This window comes from Haliaeetus albicilla, chromosome W, assembly GCF_947461875.1.
Source record: "Haliaeetus albicilla chromosome W, bHalAlb1.1, whole genome shotgun sequence".
In the NCBI taxonomy this organism is placed as follows: Eukaryota; Metazoa; Chordata; class Aves; order Accipitriformes; family Accipitridae; genus Haliaeetus; species Haliaeetus albicilla.
In genome coordinates, this window is record NC_091515.1 from 4,735,533 (window position 1) to 4,759,004 (window position 23,472).

At 44.1% G+C, this 23,472-nt stretch overlaps 2 protein-coding genes across 5 annotated transcripts; one reads left to right on the forward strand and one right to left on the reverse strand.

Annotated features, from left to right (window-relative positions):
- Positions 1 to 1,140: 1,140 nt before the first annotated feature.
- On the reverse strand, positions 1,141 to 14,088 carry HAUS1 (HAUS augmin like complex subunit 1). 4 transcript variants are annotated; one of them, XM_069775254.1, is made up of 9 exons: positions 14,044 to 14,088; positions 10,048 to 10,222; positions 9,328 to 9,463; positions 8,152 to 8,286; positions 7,071 to 7,194; positions 6,223 to 6,288; positions 4,405 to 4,476; positions 2,463 to 2,510; positions 1,141 to 1,442 (listed from the first exon to the last, which is right to left on the reverse strand). In XM_069775254.1, exons 1-9 carry the CDS (start codon positions 14,071 to 14,073, stop codon positions 1,359 to 1,361), a joined length of 870 nt encoding a protein of 289 aa, XP_069631355.1. In that variant the 5' UTR covers positions 14,074 to 14,088; the 3' UTR covers positions 1,141 to 1,358. The 4 variants fall into 4 exon arrangements, with proteins under 4 accessions (XP_069631355.1, XP_069631358.1, XP_069631357.1 ...); XM_069775257.1 differs by lacking the exon at positions 14,044 to 14,088 and adding an exon at positions 13,598 to 13,826; XM_069775256.1 differs by lacking the exon at positions 14,044 to 14,088 and adding an exon at positions 12,534 to 12,692.
- Positions 14,089 to 14,245: 157 nt separating this feature from the next.
- Positions 14,246 to 22,106, forward strand: ATP5F1A (ATP synthase F1 subunit alpha). Its single transcript, XM_069775253.1, has 12 exons — positions 14,246 to 14,407; positions 15,427 to 15,505; positions 16,607 to 16,776; positions 17,586 to 17,759; positions 17,840 to 18,006; positions 18,151 to 18,299; positions 19,276 to 19,427; positions 19,558 to 19,782; positions 19,910 to 20,017; positions 20,580 to 20,724; positions 20,949 to 21,099; positions 21,892 to 22,106. The coding sequence occupies exons 1-12, from the start codon at positions 14,348 to 14,350 to the stop codon at positions 21,971 to 21,973; spliced, it is 1,662 nt and encodes a 553-aa protein (XP_069631354.1). The 5' UTR covers positions 14,246 to 14,347; the 3' UTR covers positions 21,974 to 22,106.
- The last annotated feature ends 1,366 nt before the right edge of the window (positions 22,107 to 23,472 follow it).

Here is a 23,472-nt window from a genome sequence, read left to right on the forward strand (position 1 = left end):
TTTTGGCTTTAATACAAAACAACTTTAAAAGCTGGGGTGTTTTTAAGGGTGGTGTGGTGGTGGCATGGAAGTAAGAGGAGGGCTCTGGGGACCCTTTTGGAAGATGACATTTAAGGTAGAATTGGAAGGGACAATCTAGCTTCAGAATGATCACATCCCACAGTGGTTCTAAAAAAATATTTATGTATTTTCAGGCCTAGAAAGGTCTTACTATAAAGCTGGGTTTTGTTTTTAAAGCTATCTCTTCACTATCCATACAGCTATTTTTCTACTTCCATGTGCTTAGCTCAGCTTTATTTATTAATGTAAGGAGAAACAACAAGTAGTCGGCAGTAGACTGGTATCTCTCGGAGCCTTGAACATGGGCAAACCTTAGAGGTTAGTGCCGTGAGCTTCCATTTTCTCAACGAAAACTACTGAACCTTAGGAGGTTGATGCTGCTACACCTCACCTCAGCTCTTACCTGTGTGAGCAGTACAATTCGCTGATCCGTGAAGCCAATACTACGACCCACGTGAAACATGGTCAGAGCTCGACCTCTTTCCACAAAGGTAGACAGGCATCACACGCACAAGAAAATCTCCTCTGTGGGCTGTCTCGGATGCTGCAGGGCTTTAGAAGGCAATGGGAACTCCTATTCTGAGCCCTAGATCACAATTTCCATATTGTTCACTTTGATTCACATATCAAATCCCTGCTGAGGACATTAAGGAGAAAATTAACTGTTCACTTCTGTTTAAAGTGCTCAAACTAAGCAGCACTCCAGGCATGATTCTAGAACTCATCTTCACAAACTTAGTAAACATCACACAAGCTATTAGTGGGAAAAAAAAAAATTATGTGTCCCCAACCCTGAAATGACAAGAGAAAACAAAACAAGGGAGCAAAAGCCAGTGACCTAGCAGATGTAAAGAAAGTCTGTCATCACTGTACTTGTACCACCAAAGAGAGGACTCCAGGAAAAAGCACAATCCAGAGCCTGGACTGGGAAAAAGAAGAAAACTAGACTTCCTGAGCAGTTCAATTCAAAGTGGTAATGGTCAAACAAATCCTCACAGGGACATCTCCTGGTGAAGGTGCCATCTGGAGTCCAGTTACAGGTGTGTGTCACATATGGAGAAAGAACTGACAAAGAAAACAGTAAGTTTGGGGGTTATTTTATGAAAAACAGGTGACGTTTACAAATACAAGGCATCATGAACCCCTAAAAATGAGCATGCTTCCTGGAAGGTCACAACTGTGCCATCCAACAGCAAGAAGAGTAAGTCAGGAAGCTGCAGAAGTACGCAAGAACTCCAAAATGTTTTACTAGTGCAAATAAATAGACAACAGAAGGAAAATCTTCCACACGGGCCACTTCAGCTGAACTGGAGTTTGCTGGGCTCTGGCATCTCAAGAGTCAGCATATCAATCTGCTTTGAGAACTCAGCCTCCAAGGCATTCTAGTGGGAGAGAAAACCAAGAGGAATCAGTGACCATGAAACAGTTTTCTTACGTTCCTGCTAAACAAACATATCTACAATGATCAAACCTTGGGATATTATTAGCAACCCAAGATTAACCCAAGTATTGAACTGGAAGGTCTCACTACTGCAAATGGCAGCAGCCTCTGTAGACAACTACAGAGAAATCTCCAAATGAAGGGCTAAACAAGCTCAGTTGCCTTTACACTGTGCCCCAATGGGATATTAGACACCTTCAAGCTGAACAGGTACTCTCCAGAGGTGAGTATTCTGACCTGGTAAAAGCCTCAGCCTGGTAAAGTGAGCTTGTATTTCTGAATCAAAAACAAGTGGCTTACCAACCTGAGCAGTCCCACCTGAAAATGTACAAGATACTCTCAATTAGCTGTGATTTTTTTATCACAGCTTTAAGGCTTATCACTGAATACCTTGTGCTTTATCTATGAGCAAGCAGACAGTAGCCCAAAGAAACAGACAGGTTTTATGCTCAAATGTGGCCCAGCTCACTCAGAAAAGCTACCTATGAACTCCCCAAACAGCTTTATGTGTAAACATTTCCCGAAACAAGCAGATGAAAGAGGCATTATGTTTTATAGGGGAAAGTCCCCATTGCAGTCTACAAGGCAGCTGTTAGATAAAATATGGGCCCTGGTGTCCTCTGAGAGTTCAGGAGCAGCAAGGAAGGTTGTGAGACCAAGAAGCTGCAATGCAGCTGAGTGAATAAACATTCTGACAGGTGAAGCAGACAAAATCCAGAGGGATATAGATATCTAATCCCCACTGATACCATTATGCCCAACTGCCTTTGTAGCTTAGATATCATTCCTCCACCAGTTCGTCCTACCAATATGCACAGCTTCTGCCTTACCAGAGCAGAATTTCCCTCTAGAGATCATTAAGACTACAATCTGAGGTAGATAAATCTACAACCAGTATATATAGCTTGTTTTGGAACGACAGCACTCCTTTAAATCTCCATGAAAGATAAAAAGCTCTTACCAGTTCTCGTTTTACTTCTTCAATCTTCACTTGTGCAAGGGAAGGATTCTAATGAGAGAAAGTGACATAAAAATCAATTTCAGCCGGAAACAGAGTCCCTGCATCATTGCAAGAGTCTAATGATGTGCTGCAGGAGAATTCAGGGATAACGAAATCAGTTTTGTGTACACCCTTCACATCCATAAGGTACTGAAATTAAAAGCCTACTATCAGTTTGGTTTGAGCAATCGCATATTTTTCAAAAATCTGGTATGGCCTAAAGTCTCAAAAAAAACCCCCCACACCAAAACATTTTTAGCAATTTTCCAAACCCATCAAGGAACTGGATTTTAAACATATCCATGCATGAATTTTCCAAAGCACAATAAGCTTGCAAGGACAAACCTTCCTCCCTCCTTCTGCCTGCACTAGAAGCGAGGCAGCGGGGCTCTCCCTGTCTCCACTGACAAGAAGATGGGAGGGAGGGGGGAACTGGGGAACCTAATCCAATTTGAATGTCCTGTTTTGCTTGAGGAAAGAAGGCAGCTGCCTCTTTGAGTAAGATGGAGTTAAAAGAGAAGCAGTGCCACCCTCTCTCCCTTCATCCTTTTCTCCTAGGAGGGAGACAGTAGTAGTTGTTGAGAGGCAGGAACTCGATGGAGGAGCTAAAGAGGTGAAGAGAGAAGCATGGCCCAGCAGACAGGTCCCTAGTTCATAATACAAGAGATGTGATTAATCGCAGAGTTTCTATAGGTTTCTGGACAAGCCTCTTGGTTTCTCTGGACCTCTATGCCCCATTTATAAGAACTGGAGTAAATCTTTTTCACCTCTTACACAGAAAGGTCTGAGGTTAGCTCTATTAAAGGCTGTGGGGTGCTCAGATGAGGAGGTAACAGGGGACGTATCAGGTAACTCCAATACAAAACTATAAACAGTTACAATCATATTTAATAAAACCAAAATCCATTCAACTAATCACACTCCAGGTTTTGCAACTTCTCCCCTGGATGACAAAGAGAAGAATCCTTAACACCTATCTGTAACAAGGAATGGCAGCCTTCCAAAGGAGACTGGAAATACTTGGGTTTAGTCATCCCAAGTATCACAGGTGGCGATGTACCAATGCCACACAAAGCCAAGGCCTTCTGTTTCATGGACTAAAGCCTTGTTTACCCATGATTTCTTTAAGCCACTACAAAGTTGTTCACAAATCACCCTTAACTGGAACAATCTTCTGTAACAAGCATTCTAATTTGAAAAAAGTAGAATCCCTTTATAAAAGATGCTTCCCACAGCAGTCTGATAGTAACTCCTAGCACAGGGACCAATAGTGACAATGGCCAAAATATAAAATGAAGAAGAGATACAGAGACAGGGGCTTTCAAAACTGCAATTTGGTCACCTAAATGAGAAACCTGCATTTTCAGAGAGCTGAGTACCCAGCATCCTCAAGAGAAATCAAAATTACGAAGCAGCCAGTACTCACACTAGCTAGAGTACTTGTTTAGGGGACAACACCTACATTTGGCTATTTCTTCATAATTATTAAAATTTTGCTCAGAGCTCCAACACCTGCACAATGTGCTGTGTCCACCATATTGACAACCTGATGACATGTACAGCTAATATATTGGTAAATCTCAAAAAATTTGTTATACTAAGGAATTACATTTTCTTCCACATTTCTTTGTCTAACTTCTAGCTAATTTACCTCGATACTGAGCTCACCCAGCAAATCTGTGCGTTTTGTTAGAGCAAGTTTGCCGGGTAAGCATACTTAATTTCTTGGCTTTGATTAATAAATAGCCTTCTGTTTAAGTAAAGTCTTCTGTTTACACCATTAATAGACCTGTAGGACATCTACCTGTTCACTGAAATCATCACAACAATAGCCTTTACATTCTGAAGTCCATCAAAATTAATCTAATGGCAAATACAATAGAACAGTGGAAAAAATAATTACAGGAGTTAAATCTAGGTAGGACTCCAGTTTCTTCTTCAAAGGCACAATTTCTTCCTGCAGTCCAGCCAGTTTCTGTGAAGAGAGCAAGGCAGATTATATTCTATAGTCTTACTTGTAGAAGTGACGTAAATCAGTGAAATAGATCCACAATTATCTACAGCATTTCAGAATCCACAGATGTTGGGGAGAGCTTTCACAATCCTTAAAACCCATGGAAGATGAAAGCTCTGTTATTCATTCCGTTATCAGTCAAACCCAGCTCAAATTTTACACAGAGGTATCAATGAGTTTTTCTTCGTTCCCAAGACATCTTCAGATGTCTTTTCTTACAGTATAACCACCTGATCTCACCTCCTTGAAAGGAGAGGGGATTTGAAATGAGAATCCACCAGATAGAGGATTTTCTCTGTAGGCCAGAGAGGACTGAGCCCCAAGGAAGGAAATACACTCTCATGCCTTTGGCTTCTGTGTGAAAACAGTTTTGCACACGTGGTCATAAAAAAGACAACCCTTACACTTGCACTGCTTTGCTTATTCTGTTAACAAGGGGAGATAATTTCTCTTAGGGGCTGAAAATTGAGTACCTTCCACAGTCCTCAACTCTTTTCAAATAATCAACTTAAAAGTGAAAAAAACCCACAAAACCAGAAAAACTAAAGCGCTCCGAAGATAAGTCATTTGTGCTGCCCAATTCACTGAGCTCTTGGCAAAGCAGACACAGAAATGTCAGGGAGTCAAACCTGCCCTTACACTCAGGTTCTAGAAGATGACAGGTCTAGAAAACTGCCTATGACTTTTTCTATGTAAAATACCAAAAGAAATTATTTTTGGCTAGTATGCTTCTGAAACACTGTGCAATGTAAACATTGCCACCCAGTGCTGGTTCATGAGAACGACAACATAAAAATCAGGAAACCTGTCCCACTGTTCAAATTAACCGACCTGCAGGAAAAGCTAGAAAAAGAAATGGGGAGAAAGACTAAGTTCTCATTACAGTAATAGCAAAGAATATTAAAATATGGTGAGTGCAGACAGAACAACACAAATACATGTTACATGTGCACAAATGCTTCAGCACAAAGCTCGAGAATCTATAGCTAGTAACTCAAGAAATGTGCTTTTTCCTTTAACAAATTATCTCGCTGGGCTTACAATACAGCTGAGAAATGTTATATTTAGAGACACAAGAAAAAAAAAAGCACAGTGGTTCAGAATTTGGGTTTCACTTGACCTCCTCCCCTTACCCTGAAGCATTTGAAAGCAGATTTATTTCACACAAACTAGAAAGAATCACCTGGGTCATTCTACCAAGTAATTGCAATACCCAGGTAGCCATGTAACAGGATATAGTCCACAGAATATCCACTGTTTATAAGACAGATCACGGGCTGCCAATTTTCTTTCAGTGGCAGGGAATTTATTCCGTGGAAATTCTCTAGTAGGCTATATTCCCAATTACAGAGGCAGAAAGAGAAAAGAGGGAAAAACAAAAGGCAACAAAACCAAAGATTCCAATTGTTCCCCTCAATCAGTTCCAGAAGGAAAACTTCTTCCCAAGTCCAAAATAAGCCCACATCTAACCCTGAAGAAAAGGTACCACTTCAGCACCCAGATGCTTCTCAGTTTCCAGGAGAGACAAAGCTATCCAACATACTCCAGTTCAGAGATAACCATCTACAAGATTTCTATTTGTGCTTCTTTTTACTATTAATATTTGTTCACATAACCAAACAGCAAACTACGTTTCCTGAAACCACCCAACAAACAAGCCTGCTCTGTACCACCGTAGAAATATCCATCTTGTACCAAAAGACCTACCTCAGACAGGCTCATGAGCGACTCGTGTGTCAGCGACTGGTCCAACCCCGTGGCAGCAAGCTGCTCCTACAAACAGGAAAGGGTTCGTTCATAACTGACCACAAAATACAACGGGGAGGAGAAAGATTTTTACCATTTCCTTGGGTTTTGATCTAAACAGGCCAACAAGAATGCAGTTTGTCAACACCAGAAATATCTATTTGAACCACAGCTATAGCTAGTATATGAAATCAGTTGCTACTAAAATTTGTATCAAGAATAACAAGTCTTTCCAGAAAACTACTGGGAGAAGAGCACATGGCAAGGCTGGGAAGAGGCTTCTCAGTAAAATGTCATCAACAATGTTTTCCATCTCATATTTGTCAAGGTATCGGACAGCATCCAAGTGCTAAATAAAGCATTCACATATCCTTCATCACATAGGAAAGGTGAAGAAGACAGTGCAAATTCTGCCTTCTGTGTTTAATCATTTATTAATTTCAAAAAATGGCTATGTTCAGAATTTTGACACACAGTTTACCTCAGTGAATCAGCTGCTCTACTGGTAGCTGTCTGTATACTCTTATAGGACAGTACCTCACAATAAGCACAAGATAGTCCAAGTTAATGCAGTTCCCAGTGAAAGAAGAGAAAGTGTCCCTGCATTTATCATAGGATGTCCTGGGGAGAGACCATGACTATAGCAAGAACAACTGAAGTGTTGTAACACGTTGTCCTGTTAGCACGAGTCCTCAGTCCTGGAGTTTAGGAAGCTCCTGGGATGTCTCTGTAACTACATGTTTGGTCCCAACCAACCATGACTGTGCCATCCTGTCACAATGCCTTGTTAGAAAATTCCTTCCATCTACCTCAGCAGCCTTGATCCTGATTTTTAAATCCTCAGATTTATTTTTCAGAAACTTCAAGTTCTGGGATCGGCTGTCAGCTTTGGCCTTTTCTACCTCCAGAAGTTCCTCTGCTTTTTTAAGATCCCTTAAAAAAAAAAAAAATACAAACAGAAACAAACTTTTACATTCAAAGAGATACCAGTATACCAATACTGCTTAATTATCTACGCTCAAGCTAAAACCTGTAATACAACCAACACAAGAAGGGAGAGAATGGAGAAAAAATTGTATTTCCCTGTGAGTTTTCCCGGTGGAAACATCCACAGCTGTTACATCCAGAGTCCCAAAGGCCAGGGAAAAAAAAGAGGCCAAGGGGAAAGCCAGCTGCATAAAAGCAAAGAGTAATAGTCTTCTGTATAATTCCCTAATTTAGTTAGAGACCTGCTACGCAAGCTAAACTTACAATCACAGAGAGCAGCCATGACAAACCTGCACAAAGCATACAGGTCTGGTATCTTTGCTACAAGCAGTGCCACAATTACTACCTTAAAAGACAAAACCCAGAAAATAATTGGACTGGAAGGGGGCTGTGGAGATCATCTGGGTCAATCCCCACTCAAGGCAGGGGTTGATCCTGCTGTGCTTGGCAAAGCACCTCAGATTACATCCTCTAGGGAACAGACTTGATACCCTTTTTTTTTTTTTTTTTTTTAAGTCTCCCACACACTGGTTAAAGGAAATTCTTACCTGGGAACAGGTTTTGTTTTGCCTGACTCCTTCACCTCTGACTTCAGAGCCCACACTAAATGTGGTAAGAAAATCAGGTTTGCCTTCACCCTCAGACGAAGGCAACCGGTGGAGGATGCAAGCCCGTATCCGACAACTGCTTGTAGACCATTTTTGGTTTAAAATAACGAGTTTGATTGTATCCTGAATCTCCTCTGATTACTGAATGTGTCCACAGCACATGGCTTTCGATATTGTGAATTAGAGATGTGTCAAAAATCTGAAACTATCTGTGTTAGTTATCACAACCAATGTTCCACATTGCAGAGATCAGCAGTATTGCTTACATCTTTCCCCTTTCTCATCCATTACTCACTCCTCTAACTGCTTTTCCAGCATCACCGCTGCAGTTAGTTTTTTCCTGAGGTTGCTCAATTCCAGTTCCATTTCTCTGTTTTTTGATTCTGTTGCATACAGCTCCGAAGTCATATCATTGATGGCAGAGAAGAAGCTGGTAAAAAAAAAGAGATTCAGTGGGAATGCTCAGGATTCAGCTCTTCTGAAACTCAGAATTATTATTTTCTCTACACTTTCCACAAATTACTTTTTTTTTTTTTTGTTCTCATAATATATCAGATAACTGCCAGCTATTTTAGAAGAGGAAAGTAAAATAAGTAACTAAGGGTATTTGCTTCCCTTAACTAAGTTTTTGTGCGGAAGCAGAAACAGCCCAGCAATCTGAGTAGGAGGAAGTAAACAAGACCTAGCACTCTAGTGAATATAACCACTGGGTTTGACATGATCAGATGCTCCACTCCTGGCCTGCCAATATGCCTTTGAGAGAAACTGTGTTCAGTCCCTGAAAACTCACGTCCCCGAGATATGCCCAGCAGTATTTCAGTCTCTTCCTCTTCCCAAATGGTTCAAAGCTGCTACCCCCTCCAGCTCAGGGGAAGAGCTGCAAGAGCCAAGCTCCTGAACATCATACAAAAATTGGATTCCAAGGCAGATTTTGGCCCTTCCTGACTGCCAGTGCTTAGCACAAACCTGCTGTGTTATGGGTCAAAGCCAGGCTAGGGAGAAGGGCCCAGGAAAAGCAGACTAACAGCTGCCATTTCTCTGTGGCTGAGCCCAGGAAATCTCCTTACATTAACTGAGGCCAGGCAAGAGAGGGAAGAAAGAGGAGCCGAGACAAAGACCAGTTACAGTTCCCCAGTCCTTGCCTAAGCAGTATGAAACCTGCTCTAGCTTGTGCTACCTGGCATGGCAGTCTGAGTGGCAGCATCCTGCAGCCACTCACCACAAAAGCAGGGGCAAAAGAGGGAATTAACTGTGGCTGAGGCACCTCTCAGGCTTCAGAGACTTCCTTTGCTGGGATAATCAAGAGTTAGAGCTTTGTGCTCAGTTCTCCTGTCCTCCAAAGCTGCCCAAGGGGTGCAAAAGAAGCTGGACAAGTAAGGTTCTTGGTACGAGAGTCAAGTTTGAAACTGTTGAATTGAAAAACCAGAAACAGCACAGACCATCACTCCTGATGCACAGTGGAAATAATTACCTAGCAAGAGAAGTGTCCTTCGTTTCAAGTGTCATTGCGCTGTCTACCAAGACACTGAGGTAGCTGGTGCCTTCGCTGGACAGACTGGATAGGGAAAGACCCAGGCTTTCTGCAAGAAGGCCCTCTAGATAGTTAGCTGAAAACCAAATACAACCCAAATTAGTAATTTCATTTTACTGTTCTTTAAGGCCTAGATAGGACTCTCTCTTTTAACATGTGCATTAAAAATGTAATTATGGTCCCCTGAACCATTCACTTGCTCCAAAAAAACCACATTATCAAACACTCAATCTAGACAGCTCGAGCATAACTTAATCATCTCACTGTTGTTTCAGATTCCTCAAGTGCTTTGCTTAACAGTGGATTAGCACCAGCTCAGACTCTTAAATCAGCTGTAGGGTTGCTTCCCTGTCTATCCAGCCAATATTTCAATGCTGTGCTACTCAGCCCAGCAGGCTGGGAGGTTTTAGCAATTAATCTGCTTGTCCGTATTTACAGCCTGCTCAAGATGGCTTAAAAAATTGCTCTTGACCAACCTTATGTCACCGTAAATTTTGTTGAAAAGAAGGCATGGAATGCATTGTAGTAAAAGCCGTACCAGAACAAAAGCTGAGTCCATTCCTATGTATATTTGTTTGAAAGATTTTAACAAAGACAATCTTCAGGGTCACTGAGAAAAACTAACTTTGATGGAACTGAGAACTGGAGCTTCAAACTCACCTTCTGCTTCATATTCTGTTGCCTTCTGCTTCATGTCCTCTATCAGCAAAGAAACATCCCTGTCTCTGGCTTCATTGCATTCTACAAGCTCATACAAGATATCAATTGTCCTTGCATTCACTTCGTACTGTGGAACAGGCCGATTCCCATATATTTTCTTCAGCCATAAAGTAACCTGCCAGAGAAGGGAAAAAACAGAGGTAATGGTCAAGTGAAATGACAGAAAATAGCTGATAGATGTGAGAAATATAAAGTGCTGCAAGCTCTGCATTCCTGAAGAATAACTCCTGCTATATCAGCTGAGGCATGGGTGGAAAAAGGGAGTTCAACTTCCTTTGTCTCTTCTTCAAACACCCTCTGTAGTTTAGAAAACCGTTTCCATTTTAATCTCCCTCATTTCTCGGGACACCTGCTTATCTCCAGGTGATGAAATTCTAATCTTTTTATTCACATGACATGTTTGTTACAGACACACTAATGATCCAAGAGATGTTAAGTGGGTATTTGGGCAGCTGATAAAAACTGCATTAAAGCAGCATGGGATAAAACTGCCCAAACCACAATCATTGGGAACAGTCTCTATGGGCTAGCGGGGCAGAAAGGGTTACTTCAGTGTGCAGGCAGGAGCCCTGCAGAGCACAGTTTCTAGCACTGAAAAGAAGGTCAGGAATGGGAGAGAGATTGTGACTGATAATAACTGAACACATGGAAGTTCAACACTGAGGTAACAAATTCTTGTCTAAGGCTCTCTAAGCAACCTGATAGAAAAGGACCCAGCCTTATAACTTAAAAAGACATTTCTTTCTAGCATATCCTTCTTTACGCTTCTACCGTACCAGCATCTCAGCTACATACACTGCACACAGCAAACATCACCCTGAACTATTCCGGGGAGAAAACCATCAAGCCCTCAGAAGCAGACAGCACTAATTACGTGTAGATGAAAACTCTAATACTGCAAGAAAGCCAAGTTGGGGAACAAAGGATGAATTACATCTTTCTGCCACTCTCTCCAGCGAGAAAGATTTAAAATGCGTAAAACTTCAGGCGCCCGAGACCTCCATAACCTAGCGTCTTAAACCAGCCCTATACTTAAAGGCCAGTGAGCTGGGGCTGTTATCTAGTAGGCAGCAGAGGATGAAGCGGCCGAAGGGAGGCTCCGCTGCTGCAAAACCCACCAGGGACCACATCTTGCCCGTCCCCCAGCGCTCAGAGGGGCAAGAACCGACACGGGCTCGTTTCTGCCCTTAAACCTCGCACGTCCGAGTGCCAGACAAGCAGAGCGAGAGCTGCCAGGGTCCCCTAAAGCCTTCAGCGACACGGCTCGGGTGTGGAAGGGCCCAGACAGACGCTGCCGGCAGAGCGGGACGAGGGCTCCGACAACGCACCGGGGCCGGCTCCGCGCCCGGGGTGTGTGGGGGGGGAGACCCGGCGCCTCCCCCCCCCTACCGCTAGGCCCTGGGCCCCCGGGGCGGGTGAGGGGCAGCCGGGCCCGGCCTAAGACGGCCCCAGGACGGGGCCCACCTCCAGTAAACCCCGCACCGAGACAGCCGCGCCCCGGCCCGGCCCCACCGGTACCCGCTGGAGCTTCTCCTCCATGGCGGCCTCCCGCCGCCTAGCGAACTGCCCGCCTCCGTCCCGGCTTCCCCCGCGCGCCGCAGGGCCTGACGGGAATTGTAGTTCAGGGCGTGGCCTCCCCTAATGCCCGGCCCAGCAGGACCCCGCCCACTTCCCTAGTTTTAAATTCTTTAAAGGCGGGGGGGGAATCAGCTCAACTCACTGGCTGCAGCCAACGCTTTTACCAAAGTGGACTTAAACGCTCTAAATGTTTTGAAAGAGTTTGCTTTTCCCCTATACCCTGTATTTTTAAGGAAATAGTCTCGAATCAGCAACATCATTTGAGGGGATTTTGGGTTTTGATGGATGGAACTGTATGTTTCACATATATCACAAGGCAAATTGCAAATAACAGCGTATAAAGGCCTTCATCAAAAAGGCTTAAATCGTATTTTTAAGTTAAAGGGCAACAACTGAAATTTGAACAGCTGGTATATCACTGCTTACATAAATTCATATAAAAGCTGTGCTCCTTATTAGAAAATACGCCATAAAAATGCATCTTCTGAGTCAAACCCTTTACACAATTATCAAGCAACCACCTTTCTTCAGCAATACAGAAAAAGCACAATTGCATGAGACTTAAATGGGTTATTGAAATCACGGTGGGTTTTTTTTTTCAGGCAGTAGTACAGAATTTGAAGTGATTACCAAAATAATCAGCATAAGAAACACTGCTGAAGAACCGTGTTTGATGCGATGCATGCCAAAATGGTTGAGGATGTTTCACTCAACCTTTTCAATTCCCAGAAAGGTCTGCTGTGATCTGTGCTTTACTAACCATTCTGGATTACCGCGGGGACATGATCACACTGTGTCTGCCTGAGTTTCGGCACTTTCTCCCCAGCAGACTAAATCCTATGTCTCACCTATGGGACTTGTTGCAAAGCGTGCTGTCCCTGCAGGGTTAGGCCTTGGTAGATGGATCATAATGAGGGAGAGATCCCTGTCTGCTGTAAGCACAACTGCCTCTTGCAGCGAGATTCTTCTCAGCTTGCGACAGTGTGACCCTGTCACCGTCACCTCTGATGGGGTCAGCTTTTAGGTTTCATGTAAGACAGCTTGTAACTCCCTGAAACAAAGATTGACAGAAGCAGCCTGAAGGAAGCATGAACAATGGTGAGAGACAAAACTTGGTAAAGATAAGGGGGGTTGGGGGCAGAGGCTCTCCAAGGAATATCTCAAACACTCACAAGTACCCTGAACTGAATAATGCAGGCCTGGTGCTCAATGCACTGATGAGGCGGACACTTGACCCATGTGGGAAGAATAGCAAAGGATGCGGCTGCGGGAGGAAGCCCTGTGGAGACAGGACAGTTCTGCCCTGGTGTAACTTGTTAAGTTTGTTAACTCTCTGGTTTTGGGGCCATCACGTCAGATGAATGACCTTCACCTCATTACCCGTGAAATACATATTAAAAGTTGACGCCCCTGCATATGCTAATGAAGATTACAGAGATTGTGCTAAACATATGTGACCACCGCATCCCTGTCTCAACCCAAATCATGCTACATGTCACCTGGAGGAAGGGGGAAGAACCTGAAACAAAGCTGTCACCGTAGCAGGAAAGTGGGTCATACTGATATGGCAAACATAAAGGGGGAAGATAGGTACCACTAAAATAAGGAGAAAAAAAAAAAAGGAGAAGAAAAGAAGAAAGAAGAAGGAAAGTGTGTGGAATTCTGCAGAAGAGCATTCTTGCAAACCAGAAACCCCGTTGGCTGGACCAACGCTGGAACCAGGACCAGTGATTTCTTTATGTCCCTCTCTCTCCAGTTCTCTTTTCTCTTAAAGTAACACAAAGTGTACCTTACGACTTGCCATAATTTGTTATATACCTAACCAATTAATGGAAAACCTAGTTTAAGACATACACTAATCACTGCGGGAATCTAGTAGATGTTTTTATACGGACCTTGAGAGTTATCTCACCTTAGTCCACACTGCTTGGGATTGGCGAATCTGAGTCACTCACCCTCCTCTTCCGAGTGGGTCGTGACAACGCATTACCAGCAGACTGGCTAAAAAATTTAAGCTCCTCTGTAGCATCGGTAAGAAAACCAACACAGTGCCGCACACCGCATCCCTTTTACCCCCGTTTTCCACGCTTTTCTTCCGCCACCAGCACTTGCTACAGGATGGGGCGGCTAGGAGCATGAGCACCCGCAGCTCCCACAGAAATTGAAATTTGAGCACCCCCCCAAAAAGGGGAACACTCCCCAACCCCCCCCCAGCCCCTCGTACTCCTGCCCCCCAGCCCTCACACCCCGACCTCCACCGCCTCACACCGGCCGCGGCCCGCCTCATGCCGCCCCAACCCCGCCCCGCCGCCGCTCTCCGCCCCTTCCGCCTGCCGAGGGCCATTTCAAGGGCACTACCGCAACGGGGTGTTTTTCTAAAAGCCCCATTTGGGTGGTTTTTTTTTATTTTTTTAAAATATATAGAGATATATTCCCTCAGCGCTCTGAGGCGCAGGGAGGGAGAAGGCGCTACCACACCTGAGGGGCACGATGGCGGCGGGGGAAGCACTTCCGGGCCTCGCCCCGCCCCGCGCTGTGGGCGTGGCCTCGCCGCCAACCGGGGCGGAGCGCGCCGCCGCCATTTTGTAGAGAGAGAGCGGGGCCGGCAGCCGCCTCACGTCTGCTTCGGTTTTCTCCGGAGGAGCCGCCGCCCGCCGCCGCCATGCTCTCCGCCCGTGTGGCTGCCGCCCTCGCCCGCTCCTTGCCGCGGCAGGCCGGCCTGGTGAGCACTCTTTCTTTTCCCGGGGGTGGGTGGGCGGTCGCAGCCGCCCGCCGGCGCCATCTTGGGGGCCGCGGTGACATTGAGGGGCAGCGGCCTCCCGCTGTCGGGAGTCTGGGGCGGGCTGTGTGTGGGGGGGATCGCCTCAGGGCTGGGTGACAGCGGGGCCCGATCCTCTGATGAGGAACGGGGGTGCCCTTGCCTTGGAGATGGGTCTAGGGGTCGGCGTGTCCTTCCCCGGGATGCGGATTGGTACTGTTGGGGTTCAGGTTAACGTCTGAAAGCTGCTAGATCCCCGTCAGGGTTAGGGATTTGAGCTGTGAGGCTTTCCCAGGTGGCATTTTTTTTTTCCCCCGTGTTTGTGGGGAGAGCGAGGGTGCGAAGATCTGTCGGGACCTGTTCCTAGCCGGTGTCCCTTGTGAAGGTGAACGGAGGAGAGGCCTACCCCGGCTTTCAGAGAAACGGCGTTAAGGCTGCATGGGACTGCACTGGGAGCTTTGCTTGGGATGTAATCTTTTAATGCGTTCATTATCACAGATATTTTTTTTTTCCGTTTCTACTATCGTATTTGTTCTAGCCCTACTTCAGCAATTCTGTAGTTAGATTTTTCTTAGAAAGGCCAACCCTTAGAAGACACGATCTTATTTCTCCCTTATGCAGAACCGTGAGAGATGCGCTGATTTCTTTACGCCCCAAGCTTTTGACGTTTAGCACAAAGGTGGCCAAGGAGAGGAGGTGTTGCTTTGGGAGCTGCTGCAGTGCTGCGATGGTGACATCAGTGCAATGCAGAAAAATGCAGCAAGTAATTTAGAGCAAAATCCTTTACCGTTTATCCTTGCTTAGTAGTGCTGGACTTGGTTCCATAACTTCAATTTGTGAATGGAGTGCTGTGGAGCTCAAGGCAAAACTGTGACACGTTAAATGTATAAGCTTATGATCAAAAATTTTGGCGTGTTGTCTCTTAACACTTTTTTGAATGATAGAGGAAATCTCACTGTTACTGAAATAATTACTTATTTTAGATTTCCAGAAACACCCTGGGTGCAGCATTTGTTGCTACAAGAAACATCCATGCCTCCAAAACATGCTTTCAGAAAACTGGTGAGTCTGAGAAAGGTCTTCATATAAGAGTGCAGTTTAAGAACTTGCTCTATCAGACAAAAAGGAATGTGAATATGGAGCGTGAGGGGTGTGTGTGTCAGTTGACAAAACACTTGGGGACATTTATGTACTGATAGTATTTAACAGTGAACTGTTACACAGATGCATCCAGGAGACTTCACTTTAATAACTATTCAAATTATGCCCACACCAAAAGAGTGGTCACATGTCAGTTGGCTTACACAGCTTACCTGCTTCATGAGGATTTGATTCAGTCTTCAACTCCTGCAGAATTATTTGAAAAAAATGCCTCAAATTCCAGTTTCCTGTCTTGTTTGTAATAGTGTGAAGGAATGGATAACTTTTCCAGGCCAGCCTGGGTTTGACCTTGTGTCCTTGAGTATAACTTTTTTGCTACCAGCATCTTGGTGTTTAGAGCAGGCAGTGGCACTGCATAGCTGTGTTTGTGGTAGTGGCTCATGTACAATTTTTGAATTGGTTTAGAGTGATTAAAAGTATTAGGAAATAAGTTTCAGGGTGCTATTTACTGTTTCATAGCTGAGGAAATAAAAAGTTGTTGGAGGTACACTGCCAAATAAATTTGAGGAAGATGGAGAATGCATTTTTATAGCTTATATCGAAAAACTTCCTCCTTAAATGTATTGAGTTCCTTTAAATATGTTTGGATCTTGGATTACAAATCAGTTGACAGCGTGTTTTGATGCCTCCAGTTGAAGTAAGTGCTCTGCAAGTGGAGCTAGCATGTCTGTTCTTTCTGAGCTACAGCTAATTATTTAGTCGAATCGCTTTCAAGGGAGAGAGATTGTTGATAGTGTAGGACATAATGAAAGAAATTGATAGCTAAACACCCATCAGCGTTTTGATTGAAGCTGGCTTGTAATGATGAGTTGAAGCTGCTTTTATTGGCTGTGAATACAGAAGCTGTTACTTCTTATGCATCCTATGTAAGCAGGAGTGTTGCTTGCCAGACCTTGTGGCATACCTGAAAAAGAGTACCTTGGCTTGTGAATTCAAGAAAAGCTTAGTGAGTTCATACTGTGCCTTAATGTGCTAAATGTGGTTTCAAATATCTCTTTCCAGGTACTGCTGAGGTATCCTCTATTCTCGAGGAACGTATTTTGGGAGCTGACACCTCTGCTGAACTTGAGGAGACTGGCCGTGTGCTCTCAATTGGTGATGGTATTGCCCGTGTGTACGGCCTAAGAAATGTCCAAGCAGAAGAAATGGTTGAATTCTCCTCTGGACTGAAGGTAAGCTTTCATTAAAGCAGTTTGTTTAGCCGAGAAATACAAAGAAGACTTTAAGCAGAATGTGAGACTATGCTCAGAGGTACCCATGTGGACCTTTTACAGACTTCATTGCAACTTTAATATGTAGTAATTAGTTGAAATAATACTACAGAAAGCAAATATTCTTTGGATTTGTAATGCTTTGATTTTAGTATCTGGTTCTTGGCCAACATTTGAGCTTTATTTGTCTTCATCTAGGAAGTATAAGAACTAGTCTGGCATTGGATTTTGTTTTCTTTGGTTTCAGGCTAGCTTTTCTGTTGCCTGTTGAATAATAGCCTCTCTGCTCCAATACAGTGTGCGGTTTGCCGACTTCTTATAGTCCTAAGAGCAGACTAGAGTTAAGAAGCTGTCTGACTGTTCTGAGAGTACTGCAACAGCCCTTCCAGTATTTTTAATGACCTAATTTGCCTTAGGCAGAGAAGAAGCCAGTGCTTTTCCCTTGTCCAATTCTTAGCCAAGAGAGATATGTTGTATTTGAACCCTGCTTCTACTTCCTGCTCTTTTTAGAGAGAGAAATGACTGAATGTTAGACTGCCGCAACTATAATTATGCGGTAAGCTGAAGGCTTAGGCAGGTTCTCTAACAAGTATGGAAGAACAAACGTGCATTGTACATAAAAGCAAAACATTGACTGTTGTTGCAAATAAGATTGAGGTAGATTAGGTTGGATGTTCTACACTGTAGAATAATTACATGGGTATTAAAGTATTAAATTTTTTGTAAATGTCGGTATGGGTTTTCTTAGGATAATGTGATCTTTGTCCTAGGGTATGTCCTTGAATTTGGAGCCCGACAATGTTGGTGTTGTCGTGTTTGGTAACGACAGACTGATCAAGGAAGGGGATGTTGTGAAGAGGACTGGTGCCATTGTGGATGTTCCAGTCGGGGAAGAGCTGCTGGGCCGTGTTGTGGATGCCCTGGGCAATCCAATTGATGGGAAGGTGAGTGTAACTAGGTGTTTACTACCTCTGCTTGTATCTATGTGATACAGACTGCAGTTGGTTTTCTCCTCTCTTTTAAGGGTCCTATTTCATCTAAGATGCGTAGAAGAGTTGGCTTAAAGGCCCCTGGGATCATTCCCAGAATCTCTGTCCGTGAACCTATGCAGACTGGTATTAAGGCTGTGGACAGCTTGGTGCCAATCGGTCGTGGCCAGCGTGAGCTGATCATTGGTGATAGGCAGACCGGGTAAGTTAAATGCCCAAGCTAAAAATGTTTCCTTAAACAGAGATTCAAGTACAGTGTGCGCCAATGTACAGAGCTGAACACAGAACTGCTTAGAGGTTGGGAGAATGGTAGGCAACTTAACTAACCAACCTCTGTGTTACACAGGAAAACATCAATTGCAATTGACACAATAATCAACCAGAAACGATTTAATGATGGAACAGATGAGAAAAAGAAGCTGTACTGTATCTATGTTGCAATTGGCCAGAAGAGATCTACTGTTGCTCAGCTGGTGAAGAGGCTCACTGATGCAGGTACAGATTTTTGAAGATGGTTGAGCCTGGCAGCTAGTGATGCCCTGTTCTCATTACAATACTGAATACTGCTATGACCTCCCCTAGCTGTGAGTGTGGACAGAATTATTTTCTTATTAGATCTGAGAACTGCTTGCTTTTCTGGACAAGAAATCTTTCTAGGTATCTGGGGCGAAAAACACAAAACACAAACTGTTTTGCTACATTGCATTAGGAGACTAGTATGAGGCCTGAAAACTGCTGCATTTCTTCCAGAAAAGTCATCTTCCATGTTTTTCTTAGCAGAGTTCAGAGAGCTTCCTCTTGGTGGTCAGGCAGGCCTGATGACAAGCTATGGCCTGCAAGTATTTATGGACTTGGCATTTGTTTCATATGTATGCAAGTTAGTGTGAATGGCAGTTGCAAGTTTGGAAGAGAGCCTTTACTGCCAAAACATAGACTTTACAGCCCAAACCTAAGAGTTTAAATGATAGCATCTTGATCTTGATGAGTGATCTCATTGACCAAGGCTGCATATGTAACAGAGCTTGCAAGAGATCGGGCACCTTACCTCTTGCCTGCACGTCAAGCAGAGTCATACCTAGCAGGAAAATAAACCCATTTTAAAGACAGTAATTTGTTTGGTACTGTGAAAAAAACAGTAGTATCTCCTTGCAGAAGCTAGGAAATCACAGACTTTAAGGCTGAGTTACTTCTAGAAGCAAAGTGTATCTTTGTGAAAGTCTAAACTTCATTTTAAATGGTAAAGAAGTCTGCAAGTGTTAGCCATTAGCTGCCATGAACTTGCTCTTGAAACTTCTTGAGTGAGTTGATCTAATGGATGTGTTAATCTAGTACAGCAGTCTTTCCTGTAATGTAGTGATGTTGCCTGGGCTTGCTTCAGCAACTAGTACTTCACGTGCGTGTTGTATTTGCTGATGATGGGCGTGATGAGGTAATATACTCACAGTGGTGTGTATCTCCCAATTCTTTCCAGATGCCATGAAGTACACTATTGTGGTGTCTGCAACAGCATCTGATGCAGCACCCCTTCAGTATTTGGCTCCCTATTCAGGCTGCTCCATGGGGGAGTACTTCAGAGACAATGGAAAACACGCGTTAATCATCTATGATGACTTGTCCAAACAGGTCAGGAAATACTGTTTATGGGCCTCGTAGTCTAGCATTGGCATTTGTAGCTGTAAGATCACCTCAGGTTTAGAAATTCAAAATTTTAAATGAGCTACTGAAGTCTGAGAGCTTTCTTTATACCACGCAGGCTGTTGCCTATCGTCAGATGTCTCTGCTGCTGCGTCGTCCACCCGGTCGTGAAGCCTACCCAGGTGATGTGTTCTACCTGCACTCTCGCCTGCTGGAGAGAGCAGCCAAAATGAATGATGCCTTTGGAGGTGGCTCTCTGACTGCCTTGCCTGTCATTGAAACTCAGGCTGGTGATGTGTCTGCTTACATTCCAACCAATGTCATCTCCATCACTGATGGACAGGTAGGACTTCTTCCCATGCCGGTACTTCTGTGTAACTTACTGGCAGGTTGTGTAACTTACTGGCACGTCTCTGAGGAGGCTTCCAGGCTTCTGACCAAGATGATAATAAAACAATTTTCTCCTACAGATCTTTTTGGAAACTGAGTTGTTCTACAAAGGTATCCGTCCAGCCATCAATGTTGGTCTGTCTGTGTCCCGTGTAGGTTCTGCTGCTCAGACCAGGGCTATGAAGCAGGTAAGCGTGAAACTGCTGCTCCTCCTCTCATCAGAGACGAGTAGTGTGTAGGCTTTCCAACCTGTTTCACTCTAAAGAGTTGTGAATAGAGAGGGAATAAAGCTTTGGATTCCTTAGCATTATGAATTTATAAAAGAACAAACTTTGGGGATCTCTTTGATATTTCCATTGCCTGCTGGGGGGGGGGCGGGGCGGGGAATAGTATCAGTGTAAAGATGTAGGACTAGTAAGTTTCAGTATGCTGAACTGGGTACTGATCTAACTAGAAATAGAGAATGCTTTCTTAACCCCACACTTCTTTTAGTCCAGATACAGAATTAGAGAGGTTTAATATCAGCTATGCCCATTTTAGGGAGGAATAGTACGCTCATGTTAAAAGGCCAAGCAGATGGTGGGATTTTTAGAAATGCATATAGTCATCTGTCAGAATCTTGAGATTCACTTGACTGGTACGCAGGGCAAAGCTGACTTGTGACAACTGTCAGCTGAAGATAACCTGCAAACTACTAGACTCATTTAAAAAACTGGTCAAACTCAGTCTGACCTGTGTCTTGTCTTGTAGGTGGCAGGTACCATGAAGCTGGAATTGGCTCAGTATCGTGAAGTAGCTGCCTTTGCTCAGTTTGGGTCTGATCTGGATGCTGCCACACAACAGCTGCTGAACCGTGGTGTACGTCTGACAGAGCTTCTCAAACAGGGACAGTATGGTGAGTGTCTTGGACGTAACAAGTCTGCATTTCCCATTAGTCTCTTGTGCTAATGAGGTTGGTCTTTGTGCCAGCATTTACCGTGTCTGTTCTGTGGATGTGGTAAATGCAGACTTACTTGAACCATGTTGTATGTGTGCATTGATCTCCAAAGGAGGACTCTGTAGTACTGATGTCTCCCACTGTAAGAGTTACCAATGGCACAAGTGCTTTCTTTTCTGCAGTGCCCATGGCAATTGAGGAACAGGTTGCAGTCATCTATGCTGGTGTAAGAGGTCACTTGGACAAGCTGGAGCCCAGCAAAATCACTAAGTTTGAGAGTGCTTTTCTAGCTCATGTTCTGAGCCAGCACCAGGCTCTCCTCTCCACGATCAGGTATGATGATTTATCTTACTTCATCCCAAGGGTGTTGACTTTATGGCTGGAGTGCAGATAATGGTCACTGAACTGTTAATTTAGTGTATCATCCTAGAACATCAGGCTTTAAGCTGCCTATACCAGAACTGGAGGTTAAATCAGCCTTCCTACTGTCCTTGTGCTGCTGTCTAGAGCTCAGCTTCATCTGTCCAGTTTTTACAGTTTTTCAAGCATCCAGGTTACAGTTTACAAGCATCCAGCTGATGCTTAAAATGAACCTACCTGCATATGTCTCCTCTAGTCCAATACTTAAGTCACTTAATCTTGTCATTGCCCATTTTTTTGACAGCTTTAAGCCATTACACTACTGTGGATTAAGTGCTGCTCACTGTCTTCCCTGCTGCTCAGTGAACTGTTGGGGATTGAGTCTTTCCATAGCCCTGTACTGTAAACTGGTCTTGGCTTGTTTTGTCATGAGTCAAATCATGTGCCTTCCATCTCTGAGGCACAGCTTTATAGAAAGTGGAGCCTTGTTGAACTATGTATAGCTGTTTTGAAAGGATTTGTTGACAAACCTTAGTTCTTCAACAAGACTAACTTTTTTAGGAGGAGGGAAGCTACATTAGTTTTGGTGGTATAGCTTCATGCATCGGACAGAAATGTGTTAATTCATCTGCTAATTTTGTTAGAAATTGGAAGGTTTGTTGTAAAGTGTTGTGTGTTTGTTTGTTTTTTTTTTTTTTTGTCCTAGTCAGGGATTAACCATATATTTAATCCTGTGTCAGAAGTTTAACTGAACTCTTTTAACAGGACTGAAGGGAAGATCTCTGACCAGACAGAAGCTAAGTTGAAGGAAATAGTCACAAGTTTCCTGGCTACTTTTGAGGCATAAACTCTTAAAACTGCTCAGACAGACTGGGCTGTTGTGGTCCTGTGCTCTAGCTCCATCAAAGACTTAAAAGTACGTGCAACTTGAATGTACAGATCTCGGTGAGAATAAAAGTTTCCATGTAAAAAGGCTCGTATATTCTGTTCTAAATTATTGCCTTTCTGGCTGGCTACTTGAGCAACACATGCCTTTAACTCTGTGGTTTTAAACTCCCCTGGACACACGCGTGCTAGAGGAACTTGGAAAAATCGGGGCACATCTGACCTGCTGTGTGGATCAAACTCCCCTTACAGGAAGGAGTAGGGGTAGCAGCTGGATTCTGTGGCTAACACTGCAGCTCCCATCGTGACAGAGCTGAGGGTCGCTCTTGCAGTTCTTATCCTTTTCACTAGGCAGCTCGTCTCGGAGAAGGACGTACAACTGGGGAAGCAGTTTGTGCTGTCTTGTCACGGGTGGTAACTAATTGGACCTCGCGGTATTCCTTAATGGTCTGATACTGTGACAGCGTACTTCTTAGATTTAGGCCCTGGTGCCTGGCTTTCAGAAGATGGGTGCTTTCAGAACTGACTGTCCTTGTGTTTCAGGACAAGGGCATGTTTAGCTGTTAGAGTAGTAACTGCTAAAGATGTAAATGCCACCATCCTCTGTAGTTGACTCCTGTTCTGTCAATAAACTCTCTGCAATTGTTAATGGTTTGGGGGGAGGTTGCACACTAAAGCATCTTTAATTTTGTGACTTTTTCTGTGTGCTAGGTGAGGTACAAGATCCCAGTGTTAGAACTTCTGTCTGGAATGTGGGAAAGTTAAGTTTAAAGCAGTTCTGCTTTGTGTGGTGTATTCAACTTCACCTGGTACACTGGAACTTGGTCCTTAATCCTCGGTGAGCCTCTGCACCATGGTTACCTGTGATCAGGATTTCTGCTGAGGCTGTTTGCTCTGTTCCCAGCCTGCTGCCTTCACAGCAGTACCCCGCCTCTGAGTTCAAACCTGCTGTGTTACAAGCAGCTGGAAACATTTCATCTATGCCCTTCACACAGTTCCAGGTTAACAAGCTTCTCTATTAATAGCTTGGGTGCTTTGAGAGTGTGAGCTCTGGCTTCTGCCGCACAGGAAAAAATAAACGCTTTTAGTCTGGGAGTGTCAGACTTCTTTCTGGGAATTGCTGGTATGGCAGAATAATGCTGTGCTCCTGGAGGAGGGCTTCCTGTGGAATGCCTTTTGTCTTTCACAATCTCATTTCTTTGACACACAGCTCTAGCACCGGTGCCTGGGAGGCTTCACAGGCCTGAAGGAATACTGCTGTGGAGCCTTTTTGCTCTGGCTACCCTGCATCGCTTGTGCCTTCCAGCACAGCTCTTGCAGCTTGCGACTCTGTTCTTGCACAGTGACTGAACCCCAGTAAATTGGTGTGCCATGTTTTGCTTGAATGCTGCTGTAGATAGGAAGCAGCAAGTTCAGGGGTGTCTTGGTCCAAAATTGCACGGAGATAAATACGTATTTGTT